Genomic DNA, 17,427 nt, shown 5'->3' with positions numbered 1-17,427 from the left:
GAAAGGATCTTAATGTTAGATTTTTAGCCGTCAGTTGGCTCTCCTATATTTGATAGATTTTCCCATCACAGGCAATCTGTGTTCTTGCTTGCTCAGATCCACACTGGTGCCAAGTGCTAAACAATGACACTATCTATCTTTCTGCACAATTTGCCAATTTTGGTTACTTTTGAAGCCCAGTGTTTCTGCTTTACCCTTGTGAATCTCCCTTATAGGGAGAACAAAATGAACAGAAGAGTGATTTCTTTAGCAAAATATTTAGGGTTGATGTCTCTCTGTCATTTATCCCCTTGTTTTATAAACCACAGTGCTTAGTCCACTTACAGTAAAATAAGTCAAAGTAAAGATGTAGTAAAGAGTTGTTGTTTGTTGTTTACAGTGAATTGCCTTTCACATAATCAAATGAAGTACTTTATTGCAGTTTCACTTCCAGCTATGACCTTAAATAACAAAGGTTTTACTTGCTGCTTACTAGGCTTAGGGCAATGTTTTCAAAAGCTCTCTCTTGATTGTACATCTTCCTTCAGCCATCAGCAACATTTTGCCAGTGACCTCAGATGAGCTAGCATTAGAGCAGAAGTGCTTTTGAAACCTTCTCCTGCAGAGGCATGAGAAATGGGGTCTTTCTTTCACAGGGAACATTTCAGGAGTTGCCAGAATTCTCCCTCTTCCCCCCCAAATTCATGTTACCTTTCAAACATAGCTACATTTTGGTATTTACAGAATCCCCTGCAAAATATCACAAGAGACAGGCCCATGCATCAGATTAATTATCTTGCCTTCTACTTGCCAGAGGTGCTTAATTTCTTCTTTGGAATTGAATGTGACTCCTGCAATTAAATGTTACTCCTTGACTACTGAGACATCTCACTTTTCATCTAGGAGGAAGCAAGGCATTAAGACCAAAATCAGAAGTGGACTTGCATACCACAAGTAAAGGTGTTACTGGAAATTTTAGAGCTGTTATACTCAGGTATATGGAAATGAGGTTATTTGCTGTTTCCTTATAAATAGTGGAAGCTGGGTAACTAAGCTCATTGCAGAGTTACTAGTGGTACAGCCAGTCTGACTGTATTTGATGGTATTTGATTTTGCCAGATACCTGTGACAGAGCTGAATGTTTACAATCATTTTTTGATTATTCTGAATTCAATGCATACTTTAAAATGTAAAATGTTATAGAAGTTTTTGCTTCAGTTGGACAGACTACAAATGAGAGCATTGTTATTGAATGCAGTCACTCTAGTCCAGCAGTAGTTTAGCTGAAAGATAAATTAAAATCCCATGATTTCAGAGGGAGTCAAGCAGGACTCCCAAGTTTCCCCCCAAGTTTATTTGGGGGGAAAAAGGCATTGAAGAATTTTCAGGGTTAAACTTGGGGTTTCCTCCTCCCCATTCTTTACATGACACCGCATCATTTTCTGGGACTTAAGATAACCTTCTGTGGTAAAGTCTGCTGTCAGTTTTCCTATGGACTTCTCAGTGGTTGTTACTATGTAATGGGTCATTAAGAAATGTGTTTGAGGCTTACAGAGGCAGGCACATCCTATATAGGCAAATTTCAGAACAGGCGTATTTTCTCTTTAGGTGGTTGCTACTGATCCTCAGCTATGAGGCGTGAAAAGAGGACAAGTATCTCACATTCCTTACTCAGCACCCAAGACAATTCTCCTAAAAAGCACGTTTGTCCTGATCGCCCTCACAATTAATTTCTGCTAGAAAGCACTCAAGGAATTAATTAATTTTAGCCTTTCACTCATCCAAGTATTTTACTGTTTGAAAACTTGATAGTACCCATTAAAAAAGCATACATGCTTACTGGAGTAAGATTTTCTTTTGCAAAACTTGCTTTTCTTTTGCAAAAAGCATGCGTTTGGCCTTTAAAAATACCTTTTGCAAGAGTTAAGGTGCTAGTTACTTTGGAGAAGAGCTGGTTACCATATATGTTGTGATGATGCGAAGTTGTGAAGTGAGAGTGGGGGCCTCAGCTGGAAGCCCCTGGTGAAATTCCATCCAGGTTTAAATGTTCTGTTTAGTTAAGATCCCTCTTGTAGTTTCAGCTGGAAATATCTGGCCTTTGTTTCACTTCAGAAGGGAAGAGAGTGTGTGTGATCTGTATTATATAAATATTTTATCCATCCAGAGCTTCTTGTATAAAATGTTTCCTTTGTAGGAGAAGTGTTGACTCTCATCTGTAACGCAGTGGCCCTTTCAGATTTGAAGTCACTGTTGTGTGTAGTGATACGATGCTCCTCATTAGGAAGGAGATCAAAAAAAGTTGCAGTCTTTCAGCTTGTGTTTGAGAGGTATTTTCCTTAGAGATTGGACTGGGTGCAGTTCTGAAGGGCTGCTTCTGCAGGGCTTAAGGAGATGTTGATGTATGTATGACTGGTTATCAAAGTTGGCTGGAAATGGTCCACTTACTGGCTGAAGCTTGATTTCAGAGTTGAAGGGCACACATGGAAATCCCCAGCCCCTCTCTCTACAGAGGAGTGTTTTCCTGCCATTCTTTGTTGATTGGATAATATGAGTGAGGAAAGGGGAAGGAGGAAGAAAGCTGTGTTTTGCTGTGAGAATGCCCGGGACCTTTCGTAACTAGGCTTTGGGTGAGATGGTGACCTCTGTTAGCAGAATATAAGTAATAACAAAAGTATCTGTGCAGAAAATGAGTGCAATAATTGAATCTCTCTTTCTTTTTATTTTCCTCTCCAAAGATCAAAGAGGTTCGACTCTTGATTAATGTGCAACAGACTTCATTAACATGGTAAAATGTGGAAAAGCAGGCTATTGGTTATTACAACACAGACATTTGCTTTAGGGAACTGTAAATACTTCTTGTTCAGTAATTTGGGCTATTGCTTTTGCTATTGTTTCTGTGTGTGCAACTCATTGGCGAATACCACACCTAGAAATTTAGAGGCAACCTTTATACTTCAGTATGCATATCTCTTACTTTTTTTCTTTTTTTTTTTTTTTTAATGATGCAGAATGCTGCTTCTGTGTTCCTGTCTTGCTTTCCCAGTCAGCATGTGCAGGGCTTTGCCTCGCTTGCCCGCTCTTTTTACACTACATCAAGTGCTGTTTATTTTTCTCCTAGCAACCTACTGGGCTGCTCTTTGTCTCTAGGTCTAAAAAGAGGATTTTTTTATTTTTTCCTTGTAGGTATGAATGTTTAAGGTTGACTGCTTGTGTTGAAAAATGTGACAAAATTTCTCGCCTACTAATGCTCATTTTTGAGGTACTCCCAAAAAAACCCCAAATTCTAGCTAAGATTTTTTCCAACACAGCAAGGTCAGGAGTTTTTCATAGATTCTACTTCAATCCAGAGTCTTTTCTAATTTGCATAATTTGCTTGAATAATGTAGCCCTCCTAATATTTTCCAAGCCACTTACACTTAACTAATCACTTACACTTATCTTCAGCATAAACCTCATTGATTTTATTTCTCATTGAAAACATCAGTAGTACCAAATATAATCCTATTGGCTCACAGTCTATTAGAAATAAAATTATATTAAATGTCTTGTGGGGTGTGAAGAGGTTAAATCAAGGAGAGTCATCTGAGAAAGTCATCCTGGTGTGTAAAACATAAATCTGGTTTATATTTAAACTACGTGTCACCCACCAGCTAAAAATAGCAATGATCATTAAAAGCCAATTTGCTGCTAAACATTAATAGACATTTATTACATCATAACAGGTCTGAAAGACAATTAAACTTATCTTTTTCCTAGATAAACTCTCCTTTAAAAATGTGTTATTCACCTGGCTTTTGCCATTAATCTCTTTTACTAGCGATTTTTGTTCCCCTTGATATTGTGCATGTATGCATAGAGTTGTGTGTAAGGTGGTTTCTTGTTGTTACTCTAAGTCTTTCAAGAGCAGTACATTTTCAATGGGAAAAGCTATTATCCCTCCTTATACTACATGTTAACTTCCAAATCAGCACAAAAAGTGAAGAAAATTACACTTTCTTACAGCAAAACAAATAATATCTGCTACCATCCATTTGAGAAGAGAATACTAAGCAAGACAGGATAAAAAATGCACTGGATGCACATTTTACACTTAGGAAATAGATTACAGCTTTCTTGCTGTTTTCATTGCAGTTCCTCAGTCAAGTGGTACCTTTCCCCTGTTTTATTACTGCATATAGTCATATTTGCAAGTAGTGACTGAAGCTGGAGTGAGTCAAAGGCTGAGGAAACCCAGCACTGTCAAAAGTCCTGCTTCCTACAAGAAGTGCAGTCATGATCCCGGTGTTTCTGGTGCATGTGTTGCTATCGGTTGGGTCCCATGAACCAAGCCATCAAAGGGGGCAGGCTTTGTGCTTCAGCTCAGTAGTGCTCAGTTCTGTGTAGCTAAAGATGTCTTCAGCTGTGCTCTTTAGCCTTCAGAGCCAAAGAACTGTGGGGCCAACTGGGCTGTGAAAGGAGAGTGCCCCAGCGTGGACACAAGGCAGCCCTTTCCTCCCTTTCTGAACTGCAGAGCTCACAAAAAGTGGTCCACTATCATCTTTGTAAGTAAAAAACTTCTCTGGCATAACACTACTTTTGGGGAGCAAACAGCTGCTCCTGGCTGAAGCATGGAGGGAAGGAGGCCACTAATAGGAGCTCTGGGCTGCCTCCTGATGAATTCAGGCAAAGGAGAAATGGCTCCTGCCTGCATTCCCCTACACACCCCAGCAAGAAATCCCATCCTTGTAGTGAAGGTAAATGTCACTAAACTCTATATAGCTCTTCAGCTGCTGCTCCATCTGGGGCAGTGTAAGTTAAAGAGGTCCTTACCTGCCAGGAAGAGGAAAGGAAAAAAATTACAGCTGATATGAAGGAGACAGAGCAGGGAGAGAGAGATAGGGAGGATAAAAGAATATTGAAAAATATTTTAAAGGCTGCATCCAGAAGCATTTAGGGGTATTCCTCCTCTGGTCCCAATATCACACTTCACTTCCCCAGTTTGAACTCTCATGGAATTTTCTGTCACTTCCTTTGGCTGATTTTCTCCTTGGAGGCTGTCACTTCCTCACATTAAAGTAAGACCTGGTGCAGGATCTGTGCCATCACAATTACAGCCCTGGTAAGGCACTTGGAGAAACAGGGCCAGTATGTGTGGGAGAGGTGATATGCCTCAAAATATAAGACGAGTTTGTGGTAGCAAAGGGAGATTAAAATTATGCTGACCCTGGTGATAAGCTTGTCTGCATTTTCAGTGCACGCACCACACATGTTTTATTTGTCACAGAATTGCTGAAGGCTCTGTGGAATGCAAATAAGCATTGTGAGAGTATTGTCAAATCCAGACTTTCAACATCCTGAATCATTCACAGGAAACTAAAAAAAAAAAAAAAAAAAAATCTGAGATTTGCTTACAAGTCATGTGAATTTCAAATCAAATATGTTGAATTCTGTTTATTTACCATCAGTTTTACTGAGCCTCTGAGCTGTATTTGGGTCCTGTTTTTCTTTGCAAGGAGAAATTTACTTGAAAAGAAAGCTGAAATTTTTATTATTGCAAGGAGCTGCCACATATTGAGTTTCGCATTGAAATCATAACTGTTGGCAGTAGTGTGAAGAGAGCTTGCCTATGCATTATTTTCCCTCTATAAAGATGTGCTATAAACTGAAACATTTGAGAAAGACGGGTGCATTATGTAGGTATAATAAATTTTTGAGAAATATCTTAACACCTCCCTGAAATTTTCTGGACCATTGTTGTAATAATTGCTGTATACAATGATGACATAGGACTGTTTCAGGTGGTCAGAAGTCTATGGTGCCGTGCAGCTTGTCTGAAGAGCTGCACAGCTTTTCCCAAGACTTACAGGGTTTTTTTTTTTGCCCTGATGGGTTTGGAGTGGAGGGACTGAGATGCTTCTTGCCAGCTGTGAGCTGCTTTAGCAGGTGGTGCTTAACCAGCAAGAGTACCAAGTTTTTTGTAATCAGTTTTCAGAAAGCCCGCTGATCTCGGGGGGTAATGCAATACAAACATTTGCATATTTTACCACATCCTCGCATGATACTCTGCACCTTTTGAAATTTTGCATGTGTTATCATATATTTGCACACACGCCAGGGACCTTGTGAATGGTGTACTTTCCTCTTAAATCTGTAATGAAGTATATTGCCAAGGATAACCAGCAGGCACTTAAAGAAAGTCTGGAACGTTCAGTAGCTGTGATTTTCAGATGTACAATTCAGTACATTCTTTCTAAGCTTCTGGACCATATTTCCAAGGCTCTTAACTTTTCTCTGTCTGTTCCTTCTCCCCATCCTTCCATGTGTAGTCACAAGATGTGTGAATGGCTTCACTATTAGTATAATTATCATTTTCTGCTGAAATTGCTTTGATTCTGGATTGAATGGGAAAACCAACAAGCAGCTGATAGCTCAAGTTCCCCTTTTGACCTCTGGAGCAGCACAAAAGCCTCTATTTCACCTACACAGGAAAAAAAAAAAAAAAGCCACTATATTCAGCCAGTCTGTATTCGGGTGTGCTTTTATCAAAGGCTTGATTAATCTAAAATGAATTAACTCAGTTAACACTTGAGAGTTATTTTGCAGTAAATCCCGCAGAACATCGAAAGAGCTCTTTGTCACTTTGAATTATAGCCTAAACAGGTGGTTGATGAGCTTGGTTTGAGCTGAGAGTGGCTCCTTGCTGCCCCGGCCACTCCCCCTCAGGGAAGTGTAAGTAGCACTGCAGTGATACCGAAGAATCCAGGATAAACACAAACTTGTTAGACCTTGCTATCATTGTAGCTTGTTTTTAAGGTTTTTAAAATTACTTTCCAGAGTGCTACATCAGGTATAAGGGAGGAAATAACAGGCAGAATGGTTTTGGGTTTTCAAACAATATGGATGAAATGAATATTAATGTACAGGAATGGCAACTCAGTGTAATAGAGGTGCAAATGCACATTTTAAATCTTTCTTGGAGGAAGTGACTTAGAAATACCATGCCATTTTGCACATATTGGGTGAGAGGGTTGAAGTGTTTCCCTCAGAGTTTACAGCCCCAGCAGAGGTGTGAGAGCAGCAGCAGTGTCTGCAGTACAGAAAGAGGACGTAGGTGTGAGCAGTTTGAACCACAGGCTGGCAAGTCCTGGCACCCTAAGAAGGCTCACTGGCTCTTTCACAGTGCTTGCTTCCTCACATCTGGTAAACTTGAAATGAAGAGCTGAAAGCCATGGACAACTCATGATTTTGAGAACCAAAAGTGTTTATTTCTGAACTCAGTGAGAACTCTGATTTCAGAAGTATTTGTGGTATAGGATGAACATTCCCCTGGGCTGAATGCAGACAGAGATAAAAGTTTACAGATAATTCAGTGTCTCAGAAACATGTTCCTGACTTCTTAAAAAACACATAGAAAGACCTATCCATTAATGAGCATGTCCCTGTAGGAGGAACTTCAGTGAGTGGCTCTGAGTGAAAGTGCATGTGGAAATGCCAGGAGTGCAGCCTGCTCCTGCCCTGCTCCCCCTGTGTTATACAGTTGCTAAAGTCTGTGTGACCTTTTACATGGCAGGTTGTGTTGCTGCCATCACAAAGTGACCAGGGAGCTACATCCTGAAAACCTGACAGGGAAGGGGATTTGAAATAGGATAAATGTGGAAAGAGGTTGGAGGAGCAAAACCTTTCCTTTTTAGTAATGTTGCCAAAAAAAAAAAAAAAAAAAAAAAAAGATGTATTTTGCAAACAACTTATGGCCAAATATATTGCAGCAATTCTTTTGTTTAGCCATTCATAATGGGAGTGGAAATACAGCTCATTCTCTTAGTTAAAGAAATTTTCTAACAATAAATTGCAGTTAATTTAATTTTGCAGAGATTGCATGTCTTATTTTTTTCTTGCTGGGGTTAATTCTCTTCCCTATCTTAGCAAAATTCTGAATATGTTGCCTGAAATAAATTATCTCAAGTAGCAGATGCTTAGAATGGGGAATTACACCCATGGTTCCAGCTTGGACCATCAGCTTCAAGGAGTTTAATTACTTCCCAGCTTTTCCCCTTGTAAATAGTGACTTTAATCAATATTTGTTTGAAACATCACACTTATTTTCTACTTAGTAGGTGACTTTTGCCAAAGGAGGAGAGTAAGTGTCGGAATCTTTTCTATTAAGAAATATAAAGCAGTCCTTGTATCCTTTATTTGTTTAAGCTAGTTCTGCTATGCACATTTTCAGGGGTGGGGAGAAAATTGCTGCAAGTAAAACTGGATATGAAAACCCCAGCATTTCTATCTGGCTTTTGCTAATGCGCCTCTCTGTAAGACACTCTGGCCTCTCCCCTGGCTGTACCCCAAGTGCCCAGAAAACTCTGGATACCTGAAGCAGCTTTTGCTGTGTGAGGAGGGTAGCGTAGAGCTTTGTGCAGGTGCAATTGCTTGTGTTTGGAAGGAGGCAGTAATTAAATGGAGTTCTGACAGGTTTGGCTTGCACTGCTCTGAGTTCTGCTTTGAATTCAGCCTATCTGTTTGCTCACCACGTGAACTGGTTTCCTTTTCTCTTTCACCCTCCCTGTAGACTGTCGACAGATGAGCGCAGAAAATGCTCCATGTGCTGCTTGACATCAACTGCTGAAGAACAGACTTGGGTAGATGTTGAGTTTGTCAGTGTATCTATAATGCTCTTTTATGAGCAACGCCTTGATGAATACTTCACTGCTCATCTCTTCACTATGAGGCCTTAGTTTCCTTTATTTAGCTTTCTCCTATTCTGTCAGTAGCACTTTGAGCTGGATTTTTGGGAACTGCCAGCATGCAGTTCTGGTTTGGGTGATGCAGCAGATCAGACTGTGAAGGTGTTGGGGCAGCCCTTTGGGCATAAAGGTCAGTGAGCAGAAGAACTTTCTCTTAAATCAATGCAGGCTGCATCATCTTTGTGGTTAAAGTTCAAACCCCTTAAGTCAAGCCCTTAAATTTTTCACTGTGATAGTGTATCCCTGTCTTGCATCAATAAATGTACCACTCCTCACCGAACAGTTCACAGATAGTGAACTGTTTTCTCTAGTTTCCCCTCTTTGGCTGTGCTTTACCTGGAGGTAATCCAAAGATGAAGTGAATTTTGTTTTGTAGGCCTCTTTCTGTGTCTTACAATGCTGCTTATGGGTGTTGAGTGACCATTAAGAAAAATGGTTGTTGTGCTCATTTCCTATGTAGCTGTTTCCCTGCAGATACCCAGTTCACAAACACACTGTGATTATTTGATTACGTGAAATACAAACCCACCCAGAATTTTGCAGCATTCCAATGTATTTGGTTAATCTAGTGGTGCCCTGTGTTGTTAAACACAGCTGGCTTGTCTCCAGACACATTGTGTATTCGGTAGTATTTGTGTGTGAGCTTAAGCTGAAGGGGTTGAAGGCTTTGCAGAAGCAAGTTTGAGGACAAGGTGGTGCCAGCCAGGGTGTGCAGACACCACCTGACAGGCCATGGCTCTGGCGTGTTCTCCTCTGGCAGGAAGGACGGTGGGACAGAAAGTATTTGGTCAGATTTACAACTGGAGTAAATGATTCATAGTGATGAGCTAGTCCTGTTGTCTCTTTTGCACAGGAGCTTTGTGACTCAATAATGTACTTTCCAGGAGGATAAGATGTTTACTTGTGGCTCTGGTAGTTCTAAGACATTAGTTCCCAAAAATTAGTGTTTGGACTTTGCAGAGGGCATGTGAATCCTTTGCTCATTCATCCTCAGCCCATGAGATAATAGAAAAAAATTCCTAGAATCCTCTCATGAAGGAATGTATAGACAGATTAAAAAAAATTAAAGGGCCCTATGTAAGTATTTTGCTGACAATTATCCCTTCTCTGGGATAGGGAGCCTAATTAATTTGTGGCTTCTTCAGTTTACACCCAAAACCCTTTTACTGCACCATAATGTTATCTCTTTCTAACAGACTTAGATTATTCAGAACTGATGCAGTTTAAACAAATAAAAATTGAAAACAAACCTGTGCTCCTCCACTGCCTGACTGAGCTTTTGCTTCAGGGAAGTGTACCTGTGCTCGGATAGCTTTCACCCATCTCTGTACGCCTTTTGAAATTTTGTAGCGCAAAAAGCTTCTCACTTTAAAACTTTACAGAGGGTGCTATAGAACATGCCATGCATAAATAATAGCAGTGCTGTAGTTTGATGTGTACTGGTAGCCTACTAAAATATAAATGAAAAACTTGATCAGTGTTTAGAATGTACAATTTAAAATATTCATGAGGCCCTTCTCTGTTTGAAAAACTGACTTTTAGTATTATCAATGACCATTTTGATTAGTCCCAGCTCAAGCAAAGTTTTAATTTCAAGGATGTCCATAAAGAAGCCACTTGACTGCAGATTGACCTTGGATTTTTTAGAAACCCCACTTACAAGAGAGGAGAAAAAACTATGGAAACTAAATGCTACATTTGAGTGAACAAATTGCAGGGACAGACTGGGGAGGAGAGTCAAGTGAGAGAATAAAATCTTGGCAGTGCAAGATATATTTATTAAAAAAAAATGCAGCTTCTTTATAGACTTTGGTTCTGAACAATGTGGGGTTTTATTTAGTTGATCAGTAAAGATAGGCAGCAAAACAAAGGCCACTTTGTCATGCCAGACTTTCAGAAATATACCCACATCACAATGGCATGCAGCACAGTTTTTTCATACAGCTTTTTGGCTCAGACTCGGTTTTGGGTAAGAACAAAAGTTGGCAAAAACAGCTTCTGTGCTCAGAGAAGAATAACTTCTGTTGATCAGAGATTTTTGGAGAGATTTTTAATTAGACCAGTACTGTGAAGACTGCAGAGTCTAAGGAGTTCAAAACAGATATGTAAAGTACTTTTCAATTCCTCATATTTCCTCATCATTTTAGAGTCAGTGGGGAGCTAAGTTTCAAACTGCTGCCGTGGTTTAACTCTGTATAGTTGTTTTTTTCCTGCCAAGTTTGAGTCACTGTGGCCATCTAGCCCCTTCTGGAGAGATTAAAATGATGGAAAGCTGGAATATGTTCTCCAGTTAAACGAGCGAATGTTTCTAGTCAAGCACGGATTCAGATTGCCCCGCTCTTTGCTGTAAGCGCGTGGGATGGACAAGACCATTATTTTTAATTCCACAATAAATAACTGCAGAGCTCGACTAGCAGTGAGTCGCTGGCAGTGACTAGAAAGTGGCTGGTTGTAGGATAAGGGTGACTTTGGGCTCTACTTGGATTCAAAGCCTGGTCCAGATTCAGTGATTAAAAGCCATACAGGTCGCCTCAAACAAAGAGAGGCTTTTTGGCATATCATCAGTGGAAATACTCTCAAACTATGTTACTAATCCCACTGCCTGGCCTGGTATCTTGCCGTTAGTATCCACAGCGGAGGCATGACAGAAATGCAAAAGGGAGGGAAAGGTCTTAGCTTTTTTGTTCAAAACTGCTGTCTGGAGTGCTGTTTTGAGATTGGAAGCAGAGCACTGGTTATCCACCAACTGGTAACTGGTTCTCTGCACAGGCCTATGTTTTATTTGTTATTTTATGTAGGAGTGTGCATGAATCTGAAGAGCCAGGGAGTGAGGAAGACACATTTGCCTTTACAGCTGCTGGCAGCAAAGAAACACATCAAGACTTGATTGAAAACACCTATCTTACTGTTTTACTAACTGCAGGTTTTTTTCCTTTCTCATTTCTAGGTCTCAGACTCTGGATACTGGCTGTGGGATATTTTTTATTATTATTTTTGATTGGGTTTTTTTCCCCTTTTTGGATGTGAATTGAAGGCCAACAACAGTTGAAGTGTTGGAAGCAAGTGCAGGAGGACGCTCACCTTTTTGTTTGAACCCTTGTTTGCTGGGATACTTTCAAGCTCTCCTTCACAGTCATGTGGTCATCACAGCTGCTGTTCTTCACAATGCTCTTAACACCGTTTGCCCATGGTGAGTGAGAGGTGGTGTAAATTTGCCTGTGGGAGGGGAAGAGAAGAGAAAATAGCAAGGATTTTGTCTATGTCTTTTCCTAATGGTGTAGGGTTTTTTTACAGGATGTTGATTTCTCTCCCTGCTTGCACCTCAGGTCTTTGAAATTCCCAGGTTACATTATGACTTAACTTCTGAAACAAAGAACTCTGGTGACACATAAAGATTTCTTTTTCTGAGTTTAGCTGCTTCATTAGACAGACTTTTTCCTTCTTGTTCTTGGGGAAAAATGGATTTATTACCATTCAAATCAGAGTAGGGTAATGAGAAATAAAGGCAAATCATAAAAACACCCTCCCATCTGCCTCCCTCCTTCCTGAAGTGAGCTTGCTCCCAATGTCTTTACTTTCTTCCCTGCAGAAGTACATTGGCACAGGGAATGGGAGTTGTGTTCAGTGCATGACACCTTGTATCTACTGCTCCTTCCCCCTCCTCAGAGGGAGGGCCCCTCACATTCTTCCCCCGCTCCAGCGTGTGTTCCTCCTATGGGGTCACATATCCTGCCAGCCAGCAAACCTGCTCCAGTGTGGTGGGCTCCTCTCTCCACAGAGCCGTATCAAGGTCCAGTGTGGGCTCTGCATGGGGTTACAGCCTCCTCCACGGGCTGCAAGTGGATCCCTGTGAACATCCACGGGCTGCAGAGGCACAGCTGCTTCACCTCCATGGGCTGCAGGGAAATCTCAGCTCTGGCATTTGGAGCACCTCCTGCCCCTCTTTCTTCACTGACCTTGTCTGCAGAGCTGTTCCTCTCACAAAGCAGCAGCTTTGTCCCTGTTCTTAGATATGTTATCCCAGAGGTGCTACCACAGTCACCAATGGACTCAGCCTTGGCCAGTGATGGGTCCGTCCTGGAGCCAGCTGGCATTGGCTCTGTCAGACACAGGGGAAGCTTCAAGCAGCTTCTCACAGAAGCCACCCCTGTAACCAGCCCCCTCCCTCCCCAGAACCTGGCAGTGCGAACCCAGTACAGAGCTGTAGCAGAAAAATTTGATCTCTTTTATTAGCCAGGACACTCTTTAAGTGAAATGTGACACATGTAATTCTTTGGGCCTGTTGGGTTCTTTTGATATGAGAAACCCAAGCTCTAGAAGTAAGCTGCCAGGTTTCACAAGTGCTGAAGGGTTCAGGTGCTCCTATCAGCAGTAATAGTTACCGAATGCACAGGGCAGAGCTTTGGAAAATCTGGCTACCTGGTTTTTCTGATGCTTAAACGGAAGGTGAGCTCTACCAAGGATCTCATTTTAATTACAGGCCAGTGGAAGCATGCTTGTAAATGACATGACTCCCTGTATGTAAGCTGTGGGCCCCTGCTTTTAAAATACTCATCAGGCTTTTTGAGCTTTAACCAACTGATCCTCTGTGTATGTGCTAAGACACTGGAGCAAAATTTTACAGGAAAAAGGTGATGAAAAAATAAAATAAATGAAATTGGCTGAATATAGAGCACAACTTGTCTTTTTATATAACACCTTTAGGGACAAAGGCTATCTGTACTATTGTTCTTCAAGAAAGACCCCTCCTCACTGACTTGAAAATTAGAATGAGTATTTAAACTGAGCTGACCAATTAGGATGTAATGAAAGAGCTATTCAGAAAGGTGCTCTCCAGCCCTCTCCAGGAAAGTTAAATGCTAAATGTTTTGTAAATCTTTATAATTATGTAGTATTAGTAGTATTAACAGTTAAAGCAACTAATGGTTTGAATATATCTCTGGCAGTTGTGTTTTAGATTCTCAGTGCCGTTGTAGCTGGAAAGTCCTGCCTGATAGTCCCAGTAAATGAAAATGTCACAATATTCCTAGGAGTTGTATTATGCCACAGATGAGTAAATGCCAGAGATGCAGGAACAGTGCCTGGAAATATTTCTATCCTTTACGCTGCTCTCCAGACCAAACGTACAGGGTGTTTGCTGTGGTGGTTGTGGCAGTCAGTGGTGGTTAATCTGACCATCACACATCTCACCAACACCTGTATTATCTGATCAGTTGCCAGTGAAAGTGCAATAGCCATCTTTGAGCTGTGGAGGGGGAACACCTTTGGTTTGAGCCAAAGGACTTGGATTGGTTCTCCCTGTTCTGATCTCTGAGTGGCCAGGATGCAGCTTCCATCTCAGAACTTTGGCATCTTGTTTAAACACGTCACAACCTCACTTTCCTTATAAAAATAGCCCAGTTAAGCCCTGCTTTTTAATTTTTTTAAATTTTATTTTCCCTTTTAGTAATCCCTTTTCACTGCACGCAGAGAGCATTCAAAATTTATGCTTAACAGGACTCAAGCATTTGAGTTCCTCTTTCATGATCTGGAATGACTCCTGTCCTGTAGTGATTGCTGGAGATATGAACTACTTTTTCAGACTGACCTTGCTACATCTCGTTTCCTTTTTGAGTTCTCTGACACAGCCTCTTCATCCATAGTGGTAGCTGCATTATAGGCAGATTTCTTAGACCAGTGATCTCATAAATTGGAGAGGTGGTGGTGGTGTCTTGATGTTTTGGGGTTTTTTTGAGGGGGCTTGGTTTTTTTTGTTTTAGCTATTTCATCTCTTGGAGTAGATTATGTGTCTTGGGCTGTGATGACAGATGTGGAGTCAAAGAGTATATACTTCAGTGATCTGCAAGATGAAAAGTAATCTTCCAGAATACTGCCCTGGTACAATGTCATCTTGTTGATAAGCTGTAGAAATCATAAAAGGGGAAAAAGCCATGAGTCCTTGTATTTCCTCAGTGATGATGTTAATCTGCTGCATCCAAAATACACAGGCACAGCACTGTCTAGTTTTGTTCAGACTGCTTTGAATCATAGCTCACCAGAAAAATTAAGCCATGTGAAATACCTACAATAATAGCAGATTTGTGTAGTGGCTGCTTTCTTTACTGGTACCCTTGACTTGAATGGAAAATAGCTTACAAGTCAGGGCACAACCTGGAGCAGTGTAGAAGCCCCCCAAAAGCTATCCCCTCTCCTAAGCTACAGCAAAGCCTGTAAATCCATTTGTTGCCTAAAACTAAACCTGTTATACGAAGTCAGAGAATTACACAAGATAGACTGAAATAATACCAAGGAATAAAATAAAACCATCAGCAATAACAATGAAAGCAAAGCCTTTTTCATCCTTTGCAAGGGCTCTGCTAAGGGGACAGGACTTTTCCACCCCTGCTTTCTTTTTGCCCCTCTTTAGAAGCTTTTTCCAAAGCATCTGGTCTGGACCCCAGGAAAGTGCTCCTTGGTTTGTGTTCCCCCCCATATACACCTGAGCAAACTGATCCTCCTTCCCTGTAGCAGGTGGATTTCCAAGAGGCATTTTTCTGGAATGAGCAGCTGTTCTCTTCCTCAACCTTCCTCCCCTTGACCCCAAACAAAGCAGATTTCTCTTGACCCACAAATGAATGCTGTCAAAAGTTCACTTGAAATGAGATGGACATGACAGGCAGCAGCTCAGTTTGCAAGCCTGGAGAGATGTACACCTGCTCTGCCACATTGCTGTCGTGCTCGTGTGTGGCTCAGAGATTTACGACTTCCAGACTGCTGGACAAAAATATTAATAGATATAAAGGGACTCAGAGCTGCGTGCTGTTAGGAGCAGGATAGGAAGGATACCACAGTGATGGCTGTGGGGTGCAATTTGGCACGTCTCTAAACAGGTAACGGCACTGTAAGAGAGCTGAGAGCCTTTTGTATGCAAAGATCTTTATCATCCCATCAGATTGGTTCATTGTTATTTATTTGAAAATTATTTTTTAAGGATTGTACTGAGTATCTAATTATATGACGGGCAACAACGAATGAGTTAATTGTAGTTACTCTGCTGCTTTTAAAAATCCAAAAAGGGACAACCACTTATTTTTCCGATGAACCAATAATCCAAATTGCCCAGTGTCTGTTGGAGATTGTAACAATGCAATAAAATCACCAGGCCTGGCTATCTACCTGTTTGTTCTGTTGCTACGCTCTTGCCTTGCACTTGTGAGATTGAGAGTGAGCTGTCAGCATCCTGGATCCTGCTTGGGCCAAGCTGTGGGATTTGGTTCCTCCTGGTCTTGCAGCTGCTTGGGGTTATTTTGTATATGTTTTAACCCTGTATGTATTAATGGATTGCACACTGTTCCCTCCTGATGCTCCATGGGGTGGGTTAGTCATTCCTGTGATTTCTTAAATTTCTTGATATTTTCCTTGATATACAATGTGATGTTTTGGGTTAGAACCACACACTTGGCCAAAACCAAGCAAAACTGAAGTCAGAGCAAGTTTAACAACAAAGTAACCAAAACCTGCTGAAATTACAGGACAAATAATAGGTGTCCGTGTCATGGTTTAAGCCCAGCTAGCAACCAAGCTCCATGCAGATGCTTGCTTACTTCCCTCCAGCCTTGTATATGAAAATGATTCTGTATTTTATACAGAATCTAAAACACAGCACAGTACCAACTACTAAGAAAAAATGAACTCTATCCCAGCCAAACCCAGGACAATCTGACATTGCAGCTAGTACAAGCTAGGCAAAAGTTATCGGATCCCAGGGGAAGTTGTAAGTGCAGCAAAGCTTCTCAAATAACTTTGGAGATTTAGGCTAAAATAGGTTGTAGTTCAGACAAAGCCTGTCAAGTCCTGGAGCCTTGTATTGTTGTGAAGCTTAAGGCCTAATACTGACACTTGACAGCACCAAACTGGCAGGGCTACAGATGCTGCTGGCCCAGTTCTAAACTTCAAAATAACTGGTTCCTCCAAGAAGTTATTTATGCAGTCTTGTGGCATAGCTGTAAAGTGACCTTCCTGCATTTAGGGACAGATGCCATCTTGTCTCTCCCTATGAGAATTAGTTCAAGATGGGGCTGAACTAATTTATCATTCGCAGAGTAGAAAATGAAATTTGAAGTCCTTTCAAGTCATTGCAGCTGCAAGGAAGAGAGCCTCGTCTGCTGTCCTGTTCCTGCCCTCTGAGCTTCTGCTCCATCTTTGCAATGCTTCTGGGGGACAACCGTGGTGAGGGCTGCATCCTTGTGAAAAGATGGCACTCCAAGGTCAGGCTGATCTCTCTAGGCATTAGCAGGTCCAGATGCCGAGCCAGTTTCTGTGGGAACAGTGGAAATATTTATTACTGAACAGCACTGGTAGTTGCCTGGTGACAATGATTCTGTTAAAGCAAGCAGCATTATCTATCTTGGGGGAATATATGATGCTAGCAGGCTGGTCTTCGGTGACAGAGTGCTGTTTAATGTGAGCTGAACATTTGCCTTGCTACTATTTTAATACAGTGAAAATACTGTCACTGCTTAAAATACATACTGTGTTTCTTTTATACTTGTACAAGTGCTATGTTAGCTAGTGAATGGTGGATAATTGCCTTTTACTACAATACTCTTTATATAGTCACAATGAAATACAAGATACATGTTTTATTAGTTGTGAAATAGCCAAGTTGACTTCCAGGCTTCTGCCTAACTTCAGTGTTTTAAAGATTAATCATCCTCGAAATATTTATAATGTTTGCTATTCTTGGCAA

The 17,427-nt window shown here is 41.1% G+C and overlaps 1 protein-coding gene across 25 annotated transcripts in view; it reads left to right on the top strand.

Annotated features, from left to right (window-relative positions):
- The window catches only part of ADGRL3 (adhesion G protein-coupled receptor L3), a 492,701-nt gene that overhangs the window by 164,721 nt on the left and 310,553 nt on the right, over nt 1–17,427 (top strand). For 24 of the 25 annotated variants that reach the window (XM_032108821.1, XM_032108825.1, XM_032108804.1 and 21 more), the window contains one exon: nt 11,647–11,889. In XM_032108821.1, coding sequence (XP_031964712.1) covers nt 11,835–11,889 — 55 coding nt within the window. In that variant the 5' untranslated portion in view covers nt 11,647–11,834. Of the gene's footprint in view, nt 1–11,420; nt 11,890–17,427 lie in introns of those variants that run through there. The other variant, XM_032108802.1, reaches the window with a different exon arrangement.

Source organism: Corvus moneduloides, chromosome 5, assembly GCF_009650955.1.
Source record: "Corvus moneduloides isolate bCorMon1 chromosome 5, bCorMon1.pri, whole genome shotgun sequence".
NCBI lineage: Eukaryota > Metazoa > Chordata > Aves > Passeriformes > Corvidae > Corvus > Corvus moneduloides.
The sequence above is the reverse complement of the archived record's forward strand: the minus strand, read 5'-3'. Positions and strand labels throughout refer to the sequence as shown.